We start from the raw sequence: 27583 nt of genomic DNA, 5'->3' as shown, positions 1-27583 counted from the left end.
CAGTGGAATTCTAGAAATTGCATCACTTTTAAAAATCAGCTAGCTTACAAGGGGCTAAGTCCAACGAGGTGTATGCTATCTGGTGGACTTCTCAATTTTTTAACTTCCAGCACTCTGACACTGGACCTTTGGGTTACCTATACAGCAGCTACAGAGTCATTTACAGCTGATCTTCCTGTCTGTCCTCTTTTCTTGCTCAATCAGGGAGACTTTGTGTTATGTGACTTATAATACAAAACCTCTGCCCCTTCCCTCCACCGTGTCTTGTTTTTTGTGCATGTACAGTGGAGAGAAGTGGTGGGCAGAGTGACTGCTGTAGCAGTCTTCACACCTACTGTAAGCAGAGCACACCAAAGCACTTTACACCTATCAGAGTACAAGGAGTATAGTGATAGCTGACTACTCCTGGCGCTGAGTAAAAATGTAAATAGGAAATAACAAAGATAGGTGCATGAGGTGGTATACAACTCATTTAAACTAACCCCTTATAAACTATATTTTTAAAAGTGCTGCAATTCTTGGCATTCTGCTTTAATTTAGGGTTTTGTGACAACCCATGTACAGGAAGGTGAAAATTCTCAAGTCTCAGTACTGCCCTGCTGTATTTCTAGCAGTGCCCATATCACATTCTGATGATGTAGACACTACCCATTTGGTTGAAAAACACTCATTCAAATTGTCCTGCACTGATTTCAGTGCTGGTGTGATGGTGTTAGCATGATGGCATGATGATCTATATGTACAGTATATTATATGTTATTCTGGGAATATGTTTTTAAATAAAATCTATAGAATGCCTAGGATCAGTTGGGTGAACAGTAGTGCTTTTTGATGTTCAAGGTTGTTGTTCAGATTTAAAGATACCCTTTAAAGCGGAGTTCCACACAAAAGTGGAACTTCCGCTTTAAGCACTCCTCACCCCCTGATATGCCACATTTGGCATGTCATTTTTTCCTGTTCCACTTCCTCCTTCCTGTTCTCGGCCGCCTAATTGACTCCTCCTCTCGCCCTAGGTGGCCCCTCCCTGCCAGCGATCTTCTGGGACAACACAGGTCCCAGAAGATTGGCTGGCCAATAGCAGAGCACAGCGCGACTCACACATGCGCAGTGCACCCCCGGCCATGAAGCTGTAAGCTGTCACAGCCGGGTGCCCAAAGTTGCTATGACGGCGCTGAGGAGAGGAGGGGGAGAGGAGCGAGGCCCTGGGAGGCCGCATTGCTGGACCCTGGGACAGGTAAGTGTTGGTTTATTAAATGTTAGCAGCTATGCTTTTTGTAGCTCAATGTCATTGCGGGCCGCATCAGCAGTATGGTTGCCCTTAAAGGGCCATTTGTATCTGGGGTGTGCTATCTACAGAGCGCAGGGTTAAGGAGTGCATTATTTACAGAGTGCAGAGTTTAAGAGTGCATTATGTACAGAGTGCAAGGTCCAGCAGTGCGCTAAATACAGACTGTAGAGTTCAGGTGTGTGCTATGTACAGAGTGCAGGGTTTAGGGGTGCGTTACATACAGAGTGCAGGGTTCAGGGCTGTACATAGTGCAGAGTTTAGGGCTGCACTACACACAGAGGGCAGAGTTCAGTTGTGTGCTGTGTACAGAGTTCAGGTGTATGCGATGTACATAGTGCAGGTTTTAGGGGTGCACTATGCACAGTGTGCAACCCCAACCCCTCCATCCCCCCTCCCAAACTTCCATGGATCTCTCTCTCTCTTAACTTGTCTGGCTCTAGTACCTCCCTGTGTCCCTGTGTAGGTGGCTCTGCCTCAACTTGCAGGGATATCGTTCTCCCTCAGATTCTTGAGATCTATCCACGCCATCTGAGTGTGTGCAGGGATCTATTATTTACATGAGGCCAAGGGAGCAAAGTTGTCTCTTGTAAACACAGAATGCTTCTGTGTTTACAAGTGACAGCTGGGAGCAGAGGGTGAGAGCTGGAGGTGGTGGAATAGAGTCCCTCTATGTTTCTGGCTGAAACACTAGGTGCAAGGGCCACATGGCAATGCCTGGTGGGCCAGATTCTGCCCACGGGCCTTGTGTATGTGCTTTAAAGGGTCAATTAATTCACAAACGATGCTTCAGTTTGACTGTAGACTGGTGAGGTGAACGACAGGCTAGTTTCTTATATTCTCTGAAGAATTCAAGTGTTAGAACCCCTGTTACAGTTGCTGCCTCTGGTTGTAGACTAACTGAATAACCCGACATGAAGAGTCAGACTTTATTGTAATAGTAAGAGCTCATGTCTGGAGCCCCTGAGAAGCATAAAAGCTGGCAGATGATTCAACCACCAACATCTTTGCAAAACTGAAATAAAATTTGAGTAGGTTGATCCTTTAAAGGAAAAGTAAAAATGTGAGACAACACTGAATTCATTTTATAGGGCTGTATCTTGAGGTTTATGATTTTCCTAAATCATGTCACATTTTTTACTGCATGAGCACAGACGAAGTCTCCTTGTACCTACAAGATTGTGTTTTTGACTGATCTAATTCCTGTCCATTTTATTGTCATATAATGATGAGGATAAGCACACTCATTCCAAAAGTAAATCACGTAGATCCTTCATAAGAAAGTGTTAATGTGTGAGCCGCGTGAAAGTAAACGACACACAGTCACAGACTGTAACTGCGAGTTACAGAAAACACCTTCTAACAGGGGAGGAGAAGTGCAAGGTCTATATTGGGGGACTTAGAATGCTACATTGAAAAAATAAATTAAACAGTGTGAGGTTAAAAAAGTGCTGCCGCTCTTAGTGATTATAGATGAAAGAAATTGAAATTGAAAGCATAGTCAAAGCAAAAACTTTTTTATACTTTTATTTCTTTTTTGGCTAGAGAAGTGAAGGGTTAATATCTCTGTGTCCAATTGGGAGGAATTACCCTTGCTTTCTGTTCCACAAATTTGAGAAAAACAAACACGCCAAAATAAAAAGAAAATGGCATGGGGTCCCCCCCAAAATCCATATTAGACCCTTATGGGAGCAGGTAGGTTGACAGGCCACACGCCCTCAACATGTGGAGGTGCAGGCAGGGGGCTTATTGGAATAAATAAAAACACAGAAACAATTTTTGATTCCTTTATTTAAAAAAATATACCCAGCGTCAATCATGATGAACAACACTGACCCGAAAGAAGAAAAAAAAAAGAAGAGGTCCGCACCGGATGAAGGCTCCCGCCATCTGCTAGCTCCACCGTCTGACAGTTCTTAAATAGCTATGGGGCGGAGGCCACCTGATGATGTAACCTGATGATGTAACCTGATGATGTAACCCTTGTTTTCTTTGCATAAAACAGGACAATTCATAGGAAGGTTTGCACATTCTTAGATATACCTTTATCATCTATGTATCCCAGCAAGCATCTCAAGGGATTTACAAATATTAGGCAATTGAGTGAGGGAGCTGATAAGGGTCAAGACCCTCAACCAGAATTTCCTAATTAGTGGGCATTCCCACAAAAATGTGCCATCAGCCATCTAGAACATATTGCAGAGGGTAGTCTTTTTAGTCTATAGAGTAAACAAGGAGTAAAGTAGGACCTGTATAATAATTTAGTTTCAATAACTTTATCTGGGGAGATGACAGACGATATCTGGAGGGGGAGCACTTCCCACCGATAAACACATCTTAACGCCTGAAACCAGTTATGCATCTTTGATATGTGTTGGTAAAACTGTATATTTTCTCACACCTATTTAGTGTATACAGGTGAATTATACCTCGTTTTTTCAGTAAAAAATTAACTTTCATTTGGTAGTAAATTATTATTTTTTGATTATCAGAGGTAATCTGGCCCAAAATAGTAAAAAAATAAATTTTTTTTAAATGTAGCCGTTTATTACTTGCCATTACCATAAACGAAACCAGAGCAATCCAAAAGAAATTCTCCTACTCCTGCCGATCGCAGCAACACCACATGTATTTGTTATTCGTTGTTTGCACCCGTAGTAAGGCCCAGAAACAATAGTGCACATTTAGATTTTTTTTATTCTACCAAAAACACATTGACACTGATACCAAGTAAAAAAATATTTTTTGTAATCCCACCTAAAATATACTGACCCTGACCTTTCACCCCAAACTTTGACCATGACCCTGACCTTTAAACCCAGACCTAGATCAAACCCTGATCTAGTTATTTTATCCTAATTAAATGTTTTATTTTTTTTCACACACTTTTTTTTTTTTACAAATTTATTTTTACAAAGGAGAAAAATATCTGATTTACAGTGGGTATAGAAAAAAATGACCCCCTCTAAAACTATCATTTTATATAATATAATCAATTGGTTGCTTTGCAGCCTGAAATGAAGACAGACATAGTTTTTGTTTTATCTAGCTGTATTTACTCAGTGCAACCTAAATCAACAAAGTGAAAGATATAACACCAACATGTCAGGAAAAAAAAAAAATTCAAAAACACAATCACTGAGTTGGAAAAAGGATTACGCCTTCCTAAAAATGAATTGTAAACTCAATCAGGTGTAGCTAATCACCTTCTCAATGGCACACAAAGCCATTTGACTTTCAACTGTGATCAGCTGTGATCATTTTGATTAGCACAGCATGAAAAGAGCTTTCCTGGAGTATTTCAGTCCCTGGTAGTGCAAATGAGGCAAACAATCAACTATGGGTGGCAAGGCAATGCCACAAGATCGCATGCATCAACAAGATCATTGTATTAGTTTGATAGGTTATCACAGTGATCATGCGATCGAGAGCCGGTCCCCCTGGCTTCTGATTGCTAGTACCTGACCTGGAGCTGAAGGTGACAGCTCAGTCTTTGTGCTGGAAGCGTGCTGTGCAGTGGGCTGTAAGCACAAACACACTTCTGTGTGGCCGCATTAATGCATAAGTTTGGTGGGAAGGGGTTAATCAAGAAGCTCTCTTAGTTTCTGTTAAACTGAATTATGCGTTATCCATTGTAGCCAGATTCCATGGAGCACCTCGCAGTGTCACTAGGAGTGTACTTCCTGAAGAAACATCCTCTTTTTTGTTTCCTGTATCACCAGTCACATATTTAGTGGTCCAAAGCAGGTTTAAATGTGATTGGTGTCTGTGGCTTTATAGTACTGCCTTTTTTTAAAGAAATTGGTCTGCGCTAAAAGGTAGTGAGGCGCCTTGCAAAAAATCGATATATGCAAATTTCTAACAGATATACGGTAAATGCAGTGCCTAAAAGTAAAATCATAATAAAGTGATGGATAATGCAATACAAAAAAAAAAAAAGAATGTGCAACCCAAAATACACCATCATAACATACATCATGAAACATATAAAATAGTGCCAAACAAAAGTATCATAAAAGTACTGTAAGAAAAAAGTGTCCATCCGAAAGTTCAGCAAAGATTGTTCATCGCAGTAGTATGAATTGATCCACCGATGAAGTAATTTAAGTGAAAGTGATTGTAAAGTCTCGTTTATTTTTCTACTAATATAACAAACATGTTATACTTACCTGCTCTGTGTAGTAGTTTTGCACAGAGCAGCCCCGATCCTCCTCTTCTCGGGTCCCTGGCTGGAGCTCCTGACCCCTTCCTCCTGTTGAGTGCCCCCACAGCAAGCAGCCTGCTATGGGGGCACCTGAGCCGAGCTACAGCTCCGTCTATCCATTCAGACATGAAGCTGCAGTTTGGCCCTGCCCCTCTCTCTCCTGATTGGCTAATTGAGTTTGATTGACAGCAGTGGGAGCCAATGGTGCTGCTGCTATGTCTCAGCCAATCAGGAGGAGGAGTCCCGGCCAGCCGAGGCACTCGTGCACATCGCTCAATAGAGATGGGGCTCAGTTAAGTATTAGGGGGGCTGCTGCACACAGAAGGCTTTTTATCTTGATGCATAGAATGCATTAAGATAAAAAACCTTCTGCCTTTACAATCACTTGAAGGATGCACTGTAACTTCTAAAACCCAAATCCATAGGGGATAGGAATACAGCACCTACCACCCAGAGGCAAGTATTTTCGCTTACCAAGATGTATAGTCCCATTCACAGGCAAACAGCACCCCATGCACAGCTCGTTCCCCGACAGTCAGCTTCCAAAAGAGACCCAGTACCGCCAATGTAAAGCAGTGTCGTGTCACAACGAACAGGATAGGGAAAGAAGCTGTAGATGTAGTATGTAAAAGTTTTTTTTATTAAAACAGCATCTATAAAAACAACAGCCAGAAATACCCTTACAGAAATGCAGCAATGTGTGACATCATCACGCACCTACTCCACCCTACATGTGTTTTATCCGAAGGGACACCTTTTGCAATGCCTGAGTTTGGTACTATTTTATGTATTTCATTATTTATTTTATGCTGGTGTACTTTATTATCATTTAACTTTTTTTTTTTTTAAGGCTCGATTCACACTGCTGCGATGTGGGAAACGCACAGGAATCGCTGCATTTCCCACATTGCACCGCATAGCAATTGCACTGTGTTCATGTGATCTGCTGCGGGTGTCAATTAAAAATCAATGACGACCCAAAAGCAGGTCAAAGAACGTGGTATGTTTGAACACCCATGCGATCCGATTCCAGTGCAGCAAAAAAAAAAAGGTGCCTGCACCTTTTTCGTCTGGATGTGGTGCGATTTGATCCCATACAAAATGAAGGGCTCAAATCACACCACACAGAATCGTATGTGATTTGCACAGCAATGCCGTGCAATTCCTGTGTGAATCACATGCAAAGTGACACATCACATCAGTGTGAACCCAGCCTTACTAGGTTTTTATTGAAGAGAAGGCAAAATAAATTGCACCTGCATAAGGTGAGAGCATTCAAAGATGTCTGGGCAAAGGCCTAGCCCTTAATGCAGAGGAAAGGGGCAGAGGGGTTGATTTACTAAAATTGGAGAGTGCAAAATTTGGTGCAGATCTGCAAAGAAACCAGTCAGCTTCCAGGATTTATTGTCAAAGCTTAATTGAACAAGCTGAAATTACTATGCAGAGCTGCACCAGATTTTGGACTCTCCAGTTTTAGTAAATCAACCCCATAGTCACCGATGAAACATTTTACTTTTAGGTGCTGGATTTACCAAATAACTACTTATTTTTACAGGCCTTGCATGAGAGAGGCAGCAAGGAGCCTGTGGTGGGTGTCATTGAGAACAGTGTGAATCACAGGCAGCGATTCTCAGATTACCAGATTACTGGGGTGGATTGGTACACTACAGCAAATACAGAATGAAAGGGGGAAATAATGAGCTGCTAGGTTGTAGTAGCTCTCATCTCAAGGTTTAGCTTTCAGTTTTGATTGACATGTGCCATTAAACTGCAGCAAGCTTCACCTACTGAGACCAGAGTTTTAATGATAGGTTTTGTAGGCAGTCTGTGCACATTAACAGCTTGAGCATGCAGTGCGTTAAATACTGAATGAATAGTTCTTCCTCTGCACCATGAAAGCGACACAGAGAATTCTTCTTCCTAAACCTGGCTACATATGTTAGAATCTATCTGTGCAATCTTTGTACAATCTTCTTATCTACCAATAGTTTTGTAGCACATATCCATTCAGGTACACTCTCACACTACCTAACTTGGCCATACATATAAAGATTTCTGGCTAAATAGCTGTTGGTTTTATATATATCTATATATATCTATATATATAGATATATATATAGATATATATCTATATATATCTATATCTATAGATCTATATCTATAGATCTAGATATAGATCTATAGATATATATAGATATATATCTATATATCTATAGATATATATCTAAATATCTATAGATATATAGAGATATACCATATTTATTGGCGTATAACACGCGCCGGCGTTTCACATGCACCCCAAGTTTAGGAGGGAATTACAAGGAAAAAAATGTTTTAAGGAAAAAAACTTACATTTAAATGCCCATCAATGCAGCCTTATCAGTGTCCATCTGCATGCTTGTCCAGTGCCATTTGCAGCCTTGGTGTCATGTGCAGCCTTATCAGTGTCCATCTGCAGCCTTGCCCAGTGTCATTTGCAGCCTTATCAGTGTCCATTTGCAGCCTTGTGAGTGCCCATCTGCAGCCTTATCAGTGTCCATTTGCAGCCTTGCCCAGGCTGCAGTTAAACTGCAGTGACTTGTCAGTGTCACTGCAGTTTGAAAATGGCGCGCCGAGATACACAGAGCCGGTCATGTGAATCTCTGCGGCTCTCGGCCGCTTTCGGCTCCTCTCGTAGTCCAGCCCGATCCCCTGCTGACTGTGAGCGGAGCCGAGCACCGCCCATATACAGAGATAGCCGTGTGTACTCGGCTAGGTTCGGCTAGCTCCGCTCACAGTCACGCCCAGTCCCTGTGTCCATCATAGGGCGGGACTGGGTGTAACTGTGAGCGGAGCTAGCCGAACCTAGCCGAGTACACTCGGCCATCTATGTATATTGGCGGCCGGCGCTCCCTCCGCTCACAGTCAGCGGGGGATCGGCAGGGATTGGCGTATAACACGCACCCATGATTTTCCCATGATTTTAATGGGAAAAAAAGTGCGTGTTATACGCCGATAAATACGGTATATATACAGTATCTTACAAAAGTGAGTACACCCCTCACATTTTTGTTAATTTTTTGTTATATCTTTTCATGTGACAACACTGGAGAAATGACACTTTGCTACAATGTAAAGCAGTGAGTGTACAGCTTGTATAACAGTGTACATTTGCTGTCCCCTCAAAATAACTCAACACACAGCCATTAATGTCTAAACCGCTGGCAACAAAAGTGAGTACACCCCTAAATGAAAATGCCCAAATTGGGCCGAATTAGCTATTTTCCCTCCCTGGTGTCATGTGACTCATTAGTGTTAAAAGGTCTCAGATGTGAATGGGGAGCAGGTGTTTTAAATTTGGTGTTATCGCTCTCACTCTCTTATACTGGTCACTGGAAGTTCAACATGGCACCTCATGGCAAAGAACTCTCTGAGAATCTGAAAAAAAGAACTGTTGCTCTACATAAAGATGGCTTAGGCTATACGAAGATTGCCAAGACCCTGAAACTGAGCTGCAGCACAGTGGCCAAGACCATACAGCGGTTTAACAGGACAGGTTTCACTCAGAACAGGCCTCAGCTCCGTGATGTTGTCATGGAGGAGTGGAAGAGGGTTAAGACAGTGCTGGAAAATAATGGTGGCCACACAAAATATTGACACTTTGAGCCAAATTTGGACATTTTCACTTAGGGGTGTACTCACTTTTGTTGCCAGCAGTTTAGACATTAATGGCTGTGTGTTGAGTTATTTTGAGGGGACAGCAAATTTACACTGTTATACAAGCTGTACACTCACTACTTTACATTGTAGCAAAGTGTCATTTCTTCAGTGTCGTCACATGAAAAGATATTTTGGGAGGGGTGTACTCAAGTTTGTGAGTTACTGTATATATGTATATATATATATATATATATATATATATATATGTGTGTGTGTAGCACGCTCCTAGGTAGGTAGGTAGGTGCTAGGATTACGGTATTATAGTTTTTGGTTGCTCTGCTTAACAAAGAGACAGCTAGGTAAATGTATTTGCTGTCTGCTTAACAGAGAGCTCTGATTGGCTAGTGTAGTCTGCTCAGTGTGCCCTGGTGCTGCTCATGCAGTCTTGAAGTTTCAAACTGTCCTGGCAACTACGGTAAGAGCTGGATAGTGGGCAAAAACCATGCAGATGGGAGCATGCATATTAATACAGCCCTGGCCAATTAGAAGGGTGGTGTCCCTAGGCATGCTAGGTGCCTGTATTTATGTTAGAAAGAGCACATGGGCTCCGGGCCATTCCTAGGAGAGGATTGGACCAGGCTGGGGGAAAATGTGAAAATGCCATCCCTGGCACTTGCTGCCATGTGACCTCTGGCAACCATAGTGCCTGAATTGCTGACATGTGGCCTCAGGTGGGTGATCTGAGGGCCTGAAGTCTGTGTGGCAACCCTGGTTCCTACCAAAGCTGACAGAGGGAGAGTCTACAGTGCATCTGGTCTGGTATCAGAAGACTGCCAGTGGTGCGCCGGGGCCTTGTGATTACAGACACCTTAAGGATCCTTAGACAGTTATACCCTCTTGTGCTCTAGTCAGCTGAGGGTCCACACAAAGAAGAACACTGGTTAGTGTTCTTAGAGCTTTGTACAGAACTGTCCACCACCTTACTAAGGGGCACTGCTCAGTTCTGCAATCAGTTTGCTGCTGCTTTAAAGAAGTCTGCATCTGCCTTTTGCAAGGACTTCAGCCAAGTTTCACCAAGAAAGGTCGTTAGAGTCCTTGGTGTGAATAGTTTAATTCGGAGTATCCTACTATATCTCTTCCCTATCCAAGTTCTCCAATAAAACATCAAAACAAAACCTCTAGGCTGGTTATTGGAGACAACAAGTGTCAGTGTGTTTGTGTGCACCTGCCTGTGTGAATCTACCTTGTGCCTGGCTGAGGAGCAACAGTGGGGAAGACCAGGGCAACATATAAAGCTGCTATCTATCTATCTATCTATCTATCTATCTATCTATCTATCTATCTATCTATCTATCTATCTATCTATCTATCTATTGTGCCAGGTGGAGTTGGAAGTTCCACCCACGACTTGAACTGTTCCAATTTACAGGGCTCTGGTAAAATTCAAGCAGTGTATGACCACAATTGGTTGTAGGTAGGTCTCAAGGAGGTTGTACAATCGGGTCGTAAGGTGTGTACCCAAGTCATTCCATCTTTCTGACCTTGTTTCATGTCACAACCATATTTAGGGTATAACATAATACATGGTCAGAGTCCACAGCCCCCTACCCTCAAACTGCTCACCCCCCCCCCCCCCAACTGAAATGTGAATTTAGTGTGGCAGTGTGTGGCTTCACCCACACAGCAGTGTCATTTATCCGTAGAGATTTTTTAATGCATAAAAACTACAAATCTCATCTGCTACGATGGCAGAGGAACTGTGGTCTTCAATGGAGCACATGTGCAGTGACATGGTCACCATACTTGTAGTCCATTGATACTTCTTCTAGCTACTTGGCAGAGACCCCTTTCACACGGACGCCTCCGCTATGCGGAATCCGCTTGCTAAGCACGGGATCTCTCTGCTGGGAATGACAGGCCTGTGTCCACTCTGCAATGCAGAGCAGACACGGACACAGTCCCACTCTCCTGTATGGGGTGATGCCACCTGATTCGATCCGCCGGACAGATGGGGAATAGGATCACCATTTATTTTTGGTGGACAGAATCAGATTGGATGGGGGTGGGTGTCAGTGGACATGTGTCTGCTGACATCTGCTGCTCCATAGAAGAGACTGGAGGGTCCGATCAGGTCCTCCTGAAAAACTGTCAGGCAGACCTGATCAGCCAGCCTGTGTGAAACGGGTCTAAATGTCTGTGCCTCAGTACAGACCTAAACTAGAGGAATAGTCAGCAGGAGCCAGAGCATTACAATCACAATTCATGGATCACTTTTGCAAAGCTTTCCAGGCTCAAAAAAAAAAAAATTATGCACATTTTTGCAAAATGAGTGCATTTTTTTTTTTTTTGCACAAGGTAAATTTTTCATTTAGGGACAAGCAAACCCCAAACAACATTTTGTGAAACGTATACTAATAACATACAGAAAGGCTAATGTTAAAGCGGTATTAAACGAACAACCAAAAATGGAATATAATGCAGTTTACTAATCATTAGATGTGGTGGCTGCATTAGTTTTCTTTTTTTTTTTTAGGCTTTTCACCCCTCTCCTTTAACCTGGTGATCTGGCCAGTAACACACCTCATGTTTTAGGGTGCCCCCACTTTGGATGAAGGAGCAACAGAGACACCTTTCAACAGCAGCATTGTCGATCTGGGGGGAGGATAGCAGATGTACTAGCAGATGTAAATGCACTAAACAAATTGAAGCCACACTCCAGCTCACACTTACTAAATTATTTGCATAATTTAATAAACGCTGACTATTGTAAGCACCCCTGTCAGTGTTAAAGGGTTTGTCTCAACTCTCTAACTGCTACATCTACAGAACAGCTAGTTCTTTTGAAAGTCAACAGACTTACTGGCAGAATCACCAGGTGAAAATAAAAGTAAATGCCTAAAAAAAGAAAACAAATGCAGCTTTAATATATATATATTTTTGTGTTGGGGTTTAATACTGCTTTAGCCTAGGTTCACACTTATACTATGCAGGAAACCCAGCGAATCCTGTGCGTTTCCCACACTGCATTGTAATTGCATGGTGTCCATGCAATCTGCTGCGGGTATCAAAGTTAGATTAACGACACTCCAAAACAGATCGCAAAATGCAATGCGATTACAGGTATGTGTGTGAAGACCCATGAAATGTGATGCAGGTGCGGAAAAAAGGGGTCCTGCACAATTTTGGTGCAGATGCAATGTGATTTGAGCTATGCAAAATGTATGGCTCAAATCGTACCACACAGACATCGCATGTGATGTACACAGGAATGCGGTGCTATTCCTGTGTGAATCACATGTCGTGTCTGCAACGCACAAGTTTGAACCCAGGCTCAAAGTAATATTAAAAGCAAACATAAAAAAACAAAAAAAAAAACAAAAAAAAAAGCCAAACATGTTGTACTTAACTGCTCTGTGCAATGGTTTGGCACAGAGCATCCCTGATCCTCCTCTTCTCAGATCCCCCGCTGGAGCTCTGGGCTCTTCTCCTCTCTGCTTAGTGCCCCCATAGCAAGTGGCACTCATGTGTGCTCCCTTCTGAGCCCCGCTCTGTGCGCCTAGTCCCCTGCTTCTTCTTCGCTTGCTATGATTGACAGCAGAGGGGGACCTATGGTTCCCACTGCTGTGTCTGAGCCAATGAGAAGGGAGAGATCCAGGAGAGCAGCTGCTTTGGTGCACATTGCTGGATCGAGATCAGGCTCAGGTAAGTATTAGGGGGGGGGGGGGGGCTGCTGCACAAAGAAGGCTTTTTTACCTTCAGACATAGAATGCCTGAAACTAAAAAAGCCTCGAGCCTTTAGAATCACTTTAATGTACAAAATGTTATTTGACATTATAATAGGATTGCTGAGCAGCCTATTATTCCAATGTTCGCTGCTATTACAGGCAAAAGAGGCTTAAAAGTGGCAGCTGGCAGCTTTCATTAGGACAAAAAGTCATTTGAGTGTAGGAAAAATCTCTTTAGTCACCATGCCAGCATGCCATATATTTACTTCTGTAACCCCCTGACATTTACACAACTATTGTCAATCACTGGATTGCAGCTTGTGTGTTGGCCAGTTCCAGCGTACAACTTTTCTTTCTCCAGTAGGTCTTCTGACTTTTCTCCTGACTAGTAGTACGTAAAGTTTTCATTCATCTCATGGTTGTTCTGTTGTCACGTATTAGCTATTCATATGTTGGTTATGCCCTTCAGTGAGAATGCAGCTGCTGTCGCTGCTGCTGTCGTCTCATCTGCATCATGTTTGTTCTGAAAGAGAAGCAAACACATCAACTGAGGGAGAGGGAGGGAGGATGGAGATGAGAGAACGGAGAGGAGAAAGGCAGAGAAGGAGCCGGACACACATACGGATGGAGAATAGCGTACGACAGCGCTTGACATGCAGCGAGAATAAGCAAGTACGTTTCAGCACCACGGAGAGCGACCGGGGTTGCAGTTATTCGCTGTAACGCCTCCCTCCCTCCCACTTCCTTCTGTCTCAGTGCTTACTCCCACCCTCCTCCTCTCCTGCACTCCACGGCTTCATTTCAATCAGGTGGCTGTTGCTCTTCAAGATTAGTGAAAACCTAGCAGGAAAATACTCGCAAGCCTCCCCCCCCTCCCTTCCCCTATATACACAAAGGGAGAAGGGAAGCAGGCAACGTGCTCTGAATGATGTGTTGACTCTTTCTGAGTCCTCTCACTCTCTCCCTCTCTCTTTCTTTCCCTCTCTCCCCCCTTTCTATGGACTGTTGGCATGCATCTTCCACAGCCAATTGATCGGACACCTCAGGCTGAAGAGTGATTGGAAAGCTGTTCACCCCATTGTCTCTTATTAAACGCTAGTGGCTACCATATAAGATCTCTGTTGGATGGTTGACTTTTCTTCTTTCTGGTTGAAGCTTTATGGGGCCTGTTGGCTTGGTTTTTTTTTTCTTTCTTGATTTTTCCATTTTTTTTTTCTTCTTTTGCTCACCCACTGTGCCAATTGATCTCTAATAAAACAGGTTAAAAGACAGCTTGCTAAAGGCTGACTTTTCTTGTGAACCTGAAAAGGATTGACTTGATGGCATCGCTGTACCAGAGGTTCACTGGGAAGATCAACACATCCAGGTCTTTCCCCATGCCACCTGAAGCCAGTCACCTTTTGGGTGGCCAAAATGCAGAAGAGGACACGGCTGGCAAGACCTCACGCCCACCAGCACCACCACCACCACCACCGGAGACGCGACCCTCTTATCAGTACCAAGCACGGCATGACTGTGAGGAGGAAGATGTAAGACGTTTGTTGTTATTATCCCCCTCCCCCTTCTCCCCTTTAAAGTGTTGTGTATGTTCTTGCTCCCGATCAGTGTGTCTGGCAACCCCCAGAAGCCCAGCCCCCCTCTTTAAATGCCATTAATAACATTTCTTAATGATTAATTCAGTTCTTGGGGGGGGGGGGGGTTGGCGAGGAGACCAAGTCAGGTTTTCCAATTGCCTGTGTTTTACTGATGTCTGCTCCATTACATCTTTTTAATGTGAACTTTATTGATCAGCAAGTGATGCAGAATAAACGGAATTATCATCCAACTCAGCGGGGTTAACCCTTGCAGGGCAACATCCCTACCCTGCATCCTTACTGGTAGTCATTAACCCAAATGCCAGCTACCCCAGTAACGAAAAAACTTCATTAGAAGAGAGGTCCCCCCGGTGATGGGGGATTGATTACTAAATACTCTAATAAAAAAATCAATTATTGTAATATATTTAATTGCTGTCTGATCCCAACATTCTTTACTTCCTGGATGTGAAAGAAATTTCAAAGGTAACATTTGCATATCACCTTAGTAACCAATGACTCATCCAGGGCACCTCTTTTGGGCTGGAGAATGAAACAGAATTACTAGACATTGATCATTTGCAGATGAACACACTTTAAAAAAAGGCCTGTGTGTGCATTGTCATTGATGCAGACCCAGCAGGGTTAAAGTCCAATTTGCGCTCTGCATTTAGACCCACTGCAGTGGCTATAAACCAGATCTCTCTGTACATACAGTACATCTGGCCCATTAACCTAGTATAGAACGTCTATATAAAATATACACTAAATGAATAGACCTAAGAAAGGCATCAGCAAAGAAATCCATAACTGGAAATACCTTCCTTATCTCGGTGTCTAAGTTTGCAGGCCATGTGTGTAAAGTAATGTGTATCAGGTTTATAATAAGAACTGGAATTTTCAAAAATGATCATTTCCTTATTAAATTCAAATATGCAGATATTCAAATATTCCCTTTAGATGGTCGTGACCGATAGACTTGCTAAAGAAATGTTCAAAACAAATCTTCAAACAGTGGTACAATATGTCCTTTAAGGTATAAAGCACTCAGTGTATCACTTCAAAGAGCTAGGATGTGATCCATCCCTCATCCCCAGAGGTAGTCTCTCTTTAGTATCATGGTGACAGTTTACTGAAATCCCTTTCTGGCTGTACTGTGTAATTGCATTATTATATCAAATGAGTTTTGCAGACCCATTATACCAACCAATCAGAGTTTGACTTTCACTAATCTGACATCTGATTGGTTGATTGAACTTGCAATGAGCACATTATTATTTTTTTTTACTTATTAAGAGGCCTCCTAGTCATTTTTTAGGCTTTATGTACACTGCTGCTGGTAAACGGACGTTTAGGAGAAGTTGGGTGTTTTTTCAGCTGCCCCTGAACTCTCCTCTATGTTATCTTATCAGTACATGTACACAGGGTCGTTTACAGTCATTTCTAGGCAGTTGAGTTTAGACGGATTTTTTGGAAAGCAAAAAATGCTTTCAGGAGGGATGTTCAGAGGCATTTAAAACGCCAAATGCCTTTAACAGCTTGTAAATGTGTGTAAACGCGGTTACTTGCGTTTAGCCGCATTTCATTTACAGGCGTTTTTAATGGAGATATATTTTTGACTATTTGGAAAAAAAAACACTTCTAAACACAATTGCGGCTAAACGTGGCATGTAAACATGCAAAACAGACGTTTTTAAATGTCGTTTACTATCTGTCAAGTTAAATTGTTCAGGGGAGGTTTTAAAATGTCCCATGTACGTTAAAGCGGAGTTCCGCCAAATTTTTTTTTTTTTTTTAAAAGTCAGCAGCTACAAATACTGCATCTGCTGACTTTTAAAATATGGACACTTACCTGTTCAGGGCTCCCACGATGTTGGCATCCAAAGTCGATCTGTCCCTCGGCTCTCGGGTGGAGGCGCCGCCATCTTTGGTAAGGGAATCAGGAAGTGAAGCCTTGCGACTTCACAGCCTGGTTCCCTACTGCGCATGTGCGAGTCACGCTGCGTGATCCCACTGGTCCCTGTTGTCTTCTGGGACCTGTGTGTCTCCCAGAAGACAGCGGGGGGACGGAGGAGGTGCCGGATATGGCATAGATATCCGTGGATACTGCGGCTATCTATGCCCGGAAGTGGGAGCAAATACCTGGATTATACAGGTATCTGCTCCCCCCTCCCCCCTGAAAGGTGCCAAATGTGACACCGGAGGGGGTGGAGTATTCCGAAAAGTGGAAGTTCCATTTTTGGGTGGAACTCCGCTTTAAGCCTTAAATGTTTGCTATTTATGTCATATTGTTCCCAAACAGGGAAAGTCCACCAAAAGTGATATTTTATTTCTAGGTGGAGGCTGGTTGGGTAAGTCAGCCTCTGACTACTCATGTCTTAGATTTTGTTCCTATCCACCTAAGGCTTCATGTACACTAACCTCCCCTGGACGCCGGCGGCGGAAAAATGCTAAACACTGAAAAAAATGCGGGTACCGGTTTACACGAGTTTTTTCCACGGTCAACGGTCTTTGACTAAATGTTCTTCTCCTCAATTTGATTCTTCCGCGTTCAGGAAAAAGGGAGGTTTAACCTTCCCTAAATGCGCCTGCTCCTAAACTCTGCTAAAATCCTATATGTACATGAACACATAGGCATTTATTGAGTTGCGTTTTGGGGCTTTGGCAAAAAAATGCCAAAAGCTTCTAAACGTGAGGTTAGGAGCAGCCAGTGGACATGAAGCCTTAGATTGTTGGGTGTTCCAGCTTCTGCTGTTCCATGCGCCATAGGAGAAAACAAACAATCCAATTTGAAAACCTCCGATAATGGCCACAGTAGGTTTTCAGACACAATCCAAGGGCCACCATACACGTTAAAATCTGACATTACAATCAAATTAGGATTTATCAAAGCTCTTTAAATATGAGGACCTACATAATCTGTCCAATGAACCTGTATCCAATCAGGTAGGCCTTTGCACTACATAGTTGTGGATAGATCTAAAGGAAATTATACAATCATATTGTAAGATGTGTTGTGAGCTTAACTGTGTCCCTAGAGATATCAGAAACTGCCGCATGCTTTGCTTTCCAGCATCTACCAAATATTGGCTTGGACCCTTTAATTCACTACATTTAGTATTACTGACAGTTCAAGTAAACCTCTCATGAGAAAAAATAAAACACAAGGGATGCCACTGCTGACCATCTTGAAAATGCTAATTGCCTGACTGTTATGTGGACCCAGTGTTTTCAAAAACTTTGAGGTGCCAACTCAGATCAAGCATTTGGATCATAAAAGAAAAGTAAAGTACTTTCTGCATACTTGCTCAGAGTCAGTGATTTAAAGCAGAACTCCAGGGAAGAAAAATCATTTTCCATGCAGTGGGGCTTCCTCTGCATTACAAGGGTTAAATTGATGCCTAGGGTACCCTTAACAAGGACTTTTCCTTACCTGATTTCCCACTGCTAAAGGCTCCCTCCACTCTGTAAGCTCCTGCAGCCGCAGACACTGTGACATCATCAAGTACAATGCAGGGTCAATTGCATTGTATGTGAGGACGCCCAATGGACCATCCATAAGCCAGAACATTGTGGAGAGGATTTGAATGCCAGCTGCTGTGGGAGTGAGGGATAAGATAAGTAAAAGTTTGTGTAATGGGTACCCTAGGCATAAGCGAACATTTAACTTTTGCAGTGGGGGGAACCCCACCTGCAAGGCAAGTTTTTTTCTTTCTCTGGAGTCCAGCTTTAAAGTGGGAGTAAACTCCCATGAATGCTTTTTACCTATCCTATAAGGCTTACCTATAGGTACAATAAATAGCTCCTAAATGTGCACCGTTTAAGAGATATTTACTGTACATTCAGCCGGTAACGTCATCGGCGCAAGCGCTCTTAAATGACTGCATATCAGTCCTGTTCCTTCATAGTCCTGTGCTGTAGACGGCGGCTCCCGTGTGAATGCGCAGGAGTGACATCATCGCGGTCCCAGCCACTCACACAGCTGGAAGGAAGACCGGGTGAAGATGGAAGCACCTTCGGCGATAACAACGCGCCGCTGGAGGGCTTCGTTCGAAGGCATACTAGCACATTATGACATTGCCTTGCAGGTTTAAAGAAAATTAAATAAATAAACAGCGCTTTACTACCGCTTTAAAGTATTGAAGCCAGGGGGCCAGTATGTTTGCATGACAGCCAGTCAATTTATAGATGGAGTAGTCACATGCTTCTCATGTGACTGGATACCTCTAATACTTTTGTAGAATAAAAACCTTTATGTAGAAGTACTGCTCTTCTTTCTTTTAGTGTCTGTGCTGTAGGTGGTGCTGTCGGAAAGGAAAGCAGGGTGTATACATATTACCAGTTACATTTTTTCTTAAATTTATCCCCCCATCTTGCTTGGAGCATATTTTTAGTTTGTCAGTACGACAGATGTCTGGGGAATCTTCCTTTGATAATGCAGAGCTCCGAAGCAAACAAAAAAGTACATTTACCATGCAAATTTTTTTTCTCTTTTGAATGCCGGAGTTTAAAATAATTTATTTTCAGATAGTCTCTGCACTGTTCAGCATTATCTGTCATGCCGAGTGCGACTTTCCACAGGGAGTAATTATGCTTCCTTATACTGTGTTTTATGCTTCCTTATACAATGTTTGGCATTTCAATTTCTTTCTTTTTTTTTATTGTATAATAAAAAAATTGCTAGGGCAAAGGATTAAGTAGCTAAAATGATCTTATCTTTGTTTCCATTAAGTTTATATTGATTTTAAAGTTTTTCTAGTCAAGGAAAGAACACATACAGAAGCATGCAGTTTTTCTTAAACAAAATTAGTCTGTCCCACTGAAGGTTTGCTGACACTTTTCTTAGGTTTTTGCCTAAAGTGACAGTCCATGCAAAACCCAATTTCTGGAGCATGCTAAGTCATGTATTAGGCTTTTCTGTATCTTGGAGAGGGCCTCCGGTGATAAGCTTTCACTATTAGGCTTCCGAGCTCTGCACATCTATCATGGAAGTTCTTTGAGTGTCCTACTTTCCATGTCTGGTTTGTTCATTTATATTCTACTGAATACAACAGATGAGTCTACACCAGGGGACACTCCAGTTATTGAGTAAAGTGACTGCACGGTGGGCTGGATCAGAGATGGGAATTATGGAGGTGGGGATCTCATTAATGGAGTACCCCTGACTGCTATAAGAAGTCAGAGGATTGCTTGGCCAACCAAACTCCACCTTTGACTTAAATATTACTTCTTGATGGAATGACCCTTAAAAAGAGTACATGAACACGTAGTAGTTCACTAATTACCGTATTTATCGGCGTATAACACGCACCTTCATTTTAGGAGAGAAGTTTCAGGAAAAAAACTTTATAAAATTTTAAATAAAGAACTTTGAATAAAAATAAGGGTCAGTGCCCATCAATGCAGCCTCACCATTGCCCATCTGTAGCTTCACTATTGCCCATCTGCAGCCTGATCAATGCCATCTGCAGCCTCACTATTGCCCATCTGCAGCCTGATCAATGCCCACCTGCAGCCTCACAATTGCCCATCAATGCAGCTTGATCAATGCCCACCTGCAGCCTCACCATTGCCATGAATGCAGCCTGATCAATGCCCATCTGCAGCCTCAATTCAGATTACTGCTGCCTCAGAGGGGACAGGGAGGAGGGTGGGACAAGCGCCGTCAGATTACATACAGCGAGAATCTCCCGTTTACTCGGCTGCCTCTTTAATACAAAGTTCTATGATAGACAGAACACTGGTCCAATGCCGGCCCAGGAGACGGGACTATCTATTATAGAGACCTCTGAGTAAACAGGAGATTCTCACTGTATGTAATCTGACAGCTCTCGTCCCGCCCCCCTCCCCTCCTAGGCAGCCCAAATTGCAGTATCGGCATATAACACGCACACACTATTTGCATCCGATTTTCAGGGTGAAAAAGTGCGTGTTATACGCCAATAAATACAGTAGATAAAGAAACTGCTTTTCTTCTCAGTATCTAGATTCATTGTACAAACCAAGGCTACATTTAAAGGTGACACATGTATTTTACCATAAAATGAGAAAGGGAAAATGAGAAGGGAGGCATCACAACAGCTCATATGACATGGCTGGTTACTCAATGCAATGGTGAATTTTAAATTGTAAAAATATTCCTGCATTGCTTCTACTCTGCAGTGCTACCATCTTGTTTCAGATCCCCTTGTTAGCAGCCCAATAAATAGAAACATAAAAGAGTGATTGCCAAAAAGGACCAAGTGGTCCATCTGATCTGCCTTTTTTTTTTTTTTTTTTTGTGCAATGAGGTTATGTGAGGTACTCTAGGGCCTGGTTTACTAAATGTGAAGGGAAGGGAAGCAAGGTGTAGCAAAACTAGAAATGATTTACCAAATCATTAAGTGTGGTGAATGTAACCTGTGTAAAGAAATAAACAACCCAGTTGTTTATTTCTTTGCAGTTACCTGTGTTTTTTCATATATTTTTGGATGAGGCCTTAAAGTCTCTCTTTTTTTCATGACCTTGACACAGGCACTATTTACTAAAGTTTTAGTGAGGTGCACTGGGCCTTATTTATGAAAGTGTGAAGTGAGGTACACCCAGGCCCAATTTACTGAAGCCTGAAGTGAGTTAATGTGATGAATGAGAAACCATGTTCGTGTCAAACATCCAATCATTTATTTTTCCAAATATCTTGCAAATTCTTAAATGTTTCCCATTAGCATATGTGTACTTTCTCTCACTTAAAGTAGAACTTTAGGCAAAACTTTTTTTTTTATATTTTGGATAGAGTAAGGGAAGGTTATAATCCCTGTTAGTTTTTTTTTTTTTTTTGGCATCTATGTCCCATTGCAGAGATTTCCCTTTACTTCCCGTCCCATAACCAAACAGGAAGTGAGAGGAAATCCCTGCAAATTAAGGGAATTCCTTGGGGACCCCCAGGTCACAAGAACGAATTTCCCCATTGGACAATTTCCCCCCTATTACTTTTCTGGGGACAATCCAAAATTTGGGATTTTCTTTTACTTTCACTTTCATTAATAATGGTAAACAGGGCTAATAGAGAGGATAAATCTCCCTAATGAGGAGAACAGACAGCAATAAAAACTGACAGGTGTTCTAATTCCTCTCCAATCCATCCAAAACTAAAAAAAAAGTTTTTGCCTTTAGTCATGCTTTAATACTACAGTAAGTGCAATCCATAGAGAGATGGTCCCTGCAATATACGGAATATGAGAAGGAACAAAACATTAAAGTAGTGTGCATATCTTTAAGGATCATAGATCTAATGTATTAGTGTCTTAACTCAACCAACCAGATTTAAAGCTTCTAATGGGATGACAATTAGAGATAGGTATGGAGAACAACCTTTAAATCTGTTTGGTTTTTGTGGAGGAATACAGACAGCTCATACTCTGATAGGGTATGCACTCAGGGGCCTCGTCTTACTTGGATTAAGAATTTCTTTACCTAGCGTGGTCCTACTTTCAAATGTTCTTTCCTTAGATCGGGATAGACGGTGTAAGAATCGGATAGCTATAGGAAAGAAGAGAACTTTAAAGCATTTTAAATACTAGTCCCCTCTGACATTGTAGTCCGCTGTAAAGGTCCATAAATTTCAGTTTCACATTCAGTGTCTGAAATATTCCTGTGTCCTCCTGGATTCGGTTAGTCTTGGCAGATGTTGTATAGGAGTTGTGGAGGAAGGTATTCAGTATTCTATCCAGTGCCTTATGCTGACTCTTGCCTCTTAGGGTTAGTGTACGTGGGCATTTAACATCTGATTGAGGTTTTGAGTGTTCACAGTTTATTAAGATCAATATTAAAGTTAAAATACTGTATTCCATATCCATCAAAATACTTCTCCAGCTGATGTCAACAATCAAACATCAATGCCCATTTATACCAGTCCTAGGAGAAGCTTACATGGACAAGTACGCTGCAAGTCAAAGGTATATATATATATATATAAATGTCAAACATCTTATTTTGTGTATTCCAGTGAGTACTTACATAAATAGCTGTGAATGGTGTTAGCTATTTAACATAATGAATACTGCATAGTGTTTTGTGAATAGTGATTATTCTAAGCATGACTCTAGTCTGGACTTTAACTTTATAAAATACTATGGGGTTGATTTACTAAAGGCAAATAGACTGTGCACTTTGCAAAGTGCTGTTGCACTCTGCAAGTACAGTTGCTCTAGAGCTTAGTAAATGAGGCAAAGTTTCACTTTGCAAAGAATATTCAATCACATGCAAGGAATATAATTAAAAATAAAAAGAGCATTTTTGCTTGAATATGATTAGATGATGGAAGTCAGCAGAGCTTCTGCTCATTCATCAAGCTCTGGAGCCATTGCACTCGCGGAGTGCAACTGCACTTTGCAAAGTGCACAGTTTATTTGCCTTTAGTAAATCGACCCCTATGGATCTGGTATTAATTTTCATATAGGGCAGCCTTTTACAGCCCCTTTGTCCTCAAAAGGAACCCTTAAAATAATGTTCAAATCTCACGGAACACCTGATAAAAATTGTTGCTCTAGATTAGTATGATTAGCGAGTTGTAGATATAATGATAAAAAAAACTATAAAAAATGACATGCCTGGTGTATTTGGCACTCAGAACAGATCATTTTGAACCCCTGGATCTATATGACAAAATTATAATTATCAGTAATAATCATTCAATTCATAGGCAGTGATAGCTATAGTCCTCCTTACACTGGTGATCAGTAGATCAAATGTCCTTTACACCGGGGGTCAGTGGGAAAGAATGTCCCAGGGAAAATGGAAAGTGGAAAATGCCACCCTTAAAGACAGCTAAAAAGAGAATTGGTATTGTTGGTAACTTACCTGAAAGACAAAAGGAGAGGCTCCACTAGTTCCACACGGCTGGCTCTGCCAAGTGACATCAAACCCTGGAACTATGTAGGCACCATTTTTCACGAGTTCGATATGTCATTGCACACTGTTCAAGAAACTACTAAAAACTTCTGTAGGAACCCTATGGTTCTACAAAACCCTGGCTGGGACAGGCTGATATAGAAGTTCAGAAGTTTCTGTATTAAAACATTCATAGCTTTTTTTTTTTAGCAGACAGGAACATAGAAGAGTTTTTACATTTTGGAATAAATTCCAGTTAATCATTAACTGGATACTAACATTTAGAGGTAAAGTTGATCCAGGGAATATCCAATAGCCTCTCGGGGGATCAGCTGTGGGTATAGGTTTGGGTATATGGGATTATATGATTTTTTTTTCTCTTATTGCCTGAACTAGATGGATGGTCTTTTTTCAACCTATGTGACTATGTAATCATATGTTCCACTGAACATAGGCATGCTGGGAGGGACTTTGTAGTTATTATATATATAAATATATATTTGCTCGGCATAGGCACACCCTAATCACCCAGTGCGGCGCAGATTCGCACTGCTGATATGTCTCCAAAGCCCCCTAAATGTCTCCCCCCATATGGCTCCCATAAAAAAACGACTTACTACTTACACCACCCACTGTTCTACTAACACCAGCATCAGCCCTACTGACACATCCACATTTTAATACTTTTTAAAAATGTTTTTTACATTTATTTATTAGAGTGTGTGTGTATATATATATATATATATATATATATATATATATATATATATATATATTACACATACATACATACATAAACACGCATGTTTGAGCTTTGGGGTGCACACCCTAATGCAGTAGGCTGCGCACACCTATGTTGCTCGGTGTTAACTGGTAGCATAATAAAATCTTGTCATGTGTTTGTTAAAACCATAATAATGCAGATCCTCACCAAATGTGACTGATAAACTATATTTTATTTTAAATGGGAAATTAATACTTCTCAAATACCTAGAAAAGCTAGTGGACCTTTCTACCTCTTTTGTTACTGTTTTTCTTTTTATTTGTTTTTATGTGTTTCAGCCCTATCTATCTGTTGGTTATTACGGTAAAAAAGAGGTTAATCATCTTTAACACACGCATTTGTTTTTAGCTAAACCTCTATATCTGCAGGCAAGTAAGTGCAGCTGTAACCAAATAGCTATTTGAATGCATTCATGTCATTTGCTTTGTCTAGGGAATGTTTACATTGTGGCTGTCATTCTACACACATCACACACTGTTTAGGTACTTGCAGTTTTATTGCTGTTTGCTGACTGAGTTGCTTAAGAAAATGTGACCTGTTTATACAAGGCATAGGTCCTATTGCTATAGAAGTTTATCTCAGTACTTAGAGGCACATTTGTTGTCTTAACTCCTATAACAGCTCCAAGCAAGCACATCTTTTCTCTCTGCATGTGCACTACATAATTATACACAATACTGCAGCCACATTTACAGGAAGCATCAAAAATACAGCTTGAGGAGTGCACAAATGTTTATTTCATGTGTGCACCATGTAGAGAATAAAACCAACTATGATTGCATATATACCGTATATGTCTTAAAAAGGAAAATGTGCTATATGACTAAGGTAGATTACAGATTGCAATGGCATGTATATGAAATTTATAGGTAAATACCTTATAATAACAAAATGTTTGGAATTGCATAACTAACATTTAAGAAGACTACAAAATAGGCAAACTATTGCTAGTAAAACATAGAAACCAATGAGACTTGAGTTTAAGGTGAACAGTGAATAGATGCTTCTTCTTTCTCATGGGTTACTACTCTTTGCATATTGCTCTTTGTAATAATAATTAAAGTGATTAAGATTTTTTTTTTTCATTAAAATAACAAAGATGTAATTCTTACCTGCTCTGTGCAGTGGTTTTGCACAGATCAGCTCTGATCCTCCTCTTCTGGGGTCCCCTGCTAGCGCTGCTGACTGCCCCCATAGGAAATCATTTCCTTTGGAGGCACTTGTGCATGCTTGATCCCGAGCCGGGCTGTTTGCATCTATTTAGACACACAGCCTGGCTCGGTCCTGCCCCCACTCTCAGCTCTAAGATTTTGACTGACATCAGTCAGAGCCAATGGCTCCCACTGGTCTCAGCCAAGCCTGTGAGAGCCAGGAGAGAGGAGAAAAGATTCTGCTGACATGCTCAGCGTTTAATGGAGATTGGGCTCGGGTGAATGTTGGGGATGGGGGGGGGGCTACTATTAAAAGGTTTTTTACCTTAAAGACGAAACTGCAGACTGCTCCTATCATTTGTAATAAAAACATCTTTGCCATTCTGAAGCTTCCTTCCAATCACTTTGCATATTATTTTATATATACTGTGATTCTGTACTTGCCAATTATGCTGCAGAAATCTCCCTCCACTGAGTCTGTTTGCAATCATATTAACTGTGGGCAACTGAAGCTGCTACCTGTTCACTTCCTGGATTTACACAGGCACACAGAGGCACACCTCCAGCTCTGCAGCTCTCATTGGCCCTCTTATGACTCATCCCCATCCCTTCCTGGCAAACTGTCACAAGAGTGAGAGAGAGCTGTGCATGATGTCATAAGCCTAGACTTTTTTCCAGACAAGAAATAGGAAGTGGGCTGTATAAGATATTTACTGGCAGAAAAAAAAATGTTTTACTATCCAAAGTTAAAACAACAAGGGCAGAGGATTTAATAGATGGAAAGATGAAAAATGACTGAAGTTCCGCTTTATAGTGCATTAAGGAAAGAGTTGTAAGCAGAAGAGCAAGCAGCTGTCATATTACTTGATAGAAATATATTCAATACCACAAATGCTGTCCCCAGACCGGAGAAGCAGTTGAGTTTGATGGTCAGACAGGACCTGGAAAATGTACACAATGTTCAAGCAAACGTATTTTAAAAACCTAGCGGGTGCACGGGTAACAGGTTATGTACTGTTAAATCTGAAGAAACAACAAAGAGGCTGTTCACTCCTTATATGAACATTATGAGATGATCACCAAATAAACCCAAAAGGATTGTGTAATGTTCCACAGTCCTTACATGTAGTAGCTTTAGCATAGAAGATAATCAGGCAATTTAGAAGGAATAATTAAGATCCACAAATGTATTACTCCCAAGCAAAAATGTCAAATTGTGAGTTCGTATAATTCCACGCTTAGGTAATATAAATGTGGCCACTGCCTACCCAAAAAAACTCCACTAAGTGAAGTAATAAAATAAAAATGAAGTAGGGGAGGGTAAATGGTACTGCCAAACGATAAAATTGTGTATAAGACTCCAAAAGTGTCAAAACAGACTCCTAGTGAATGTTCATTGACTCATTGACTGCTCATAAGATTTCATCAAGTGTAATTCATAAACAGTGCTATTAAAAGTGCAATGTGCAAAAAAAAAAAAAAAGTGACCATCAATTGATTCCAATAAATCCATAAAGTGAAAAAGCATATAGCGAAAAAACATACAGCACTTTTATATATGCTTTTTCGCTTTATGAATTTATTGGAATCAATTAACAGTCATTTTGTATTTTTTGCACATTGCCCTTTTAATAGCACTTTTTATGAATTACACTTGATGAAATCTTATGAAGGTGTATGTCAATGAATAATCACTAGGAGTCTGTTTTAACACTTTTGGATTGTTGTACACAATTTTATAGTTTGGCAGCGCCATTTACCCTCCCCTACTTAAGAATGTCAAATTGATACACATACTGTAGGTGTCAAATTAAATAGCCAATCATTATAAGAAGGACTCACTCAGAATAGCTGCATCACCAGTATACTGCACTGCCATGCGCCATATGCTGGCTCTAGAAGGTGGGGTAATGTATAATAAGGTGACCCCCAACACAGGATGTTATCCCAGAGAGGTATTATAAAGCCTGTCTTGGCATAAACAAATATGTGTACCTTAAAACAATGGCGTGACCTTACGGCGACCGGGAATTACCTGTGCGTTCCACAATCAGGAAGAGACAAACCAGGAAGTAAGCGGTGGACGCTGCCTTCCTATAGCATGAGTCTCAGTACCTCCTGCATAGTTGCCAACATTGAAAAAAAAATATGTGGGACACTTTTTTGGCTGTAGGCGGAGCCAATCAATAATTAGGAGGCGGGGCATTCGTTTGTAGGTGTGGTCTAGTAAAAAAAATAGTTGCGGCGCAGCGTAAAATGGGCGTGACTTACGCGGAAAATGGGTGTGGCTTGCACGAAAAGTGGGCGTGGCTTGCATGAAAAGTGGGTGTGGCTTGCATGAAAGTGGACATGG

General features: G+C 41.5%; 1 protein-coding gene across 1 annotated transcript in view; it reads left to right on the top strand.

Annotated features, from left to right (window-relative positions):
• The first annotated feature begins 13637 nt into the window (after positions 1-13637).
• Positions 13638-27583, top strand: part of DPP6 (dipeptidyl peptidase like 6) — a 1451270-nt gene continuing 1437324 nt past the window's right edge. Inside the window, exon 1 of the mRNA XM_073629963.1 lies at positions 13638-14382. Within this exon, the coding sequence (XP_073486064.1) occupies positions 14173-14382 (210 nt within the window). The 5' untranslated portion in view covers positions 13638-14172. The remainder of the gene's footprint in view (positions 14383-27583) is intronic.

This window comes from Aquarana catesbeiana, linkage group LG05 (genome assembly GCF_042186555.1).
Source record: "Aquarana catesbeiana isolate 2022-GZ linkage group LG05, ASM4218655v1, whole genome shotgun sequence".
NCBI classification, from domain to species: Eukaryota; Metazoa; Chordata; class Amphibia; order Anura; family Ranidae; genus Aquarana; species Aquarana catesbeiana.
The sequence above is the reverse complement of the archived record's forward strand: the minus strand, read 5'-3'. Positions and strand labels throughout refer to the sequence as shown.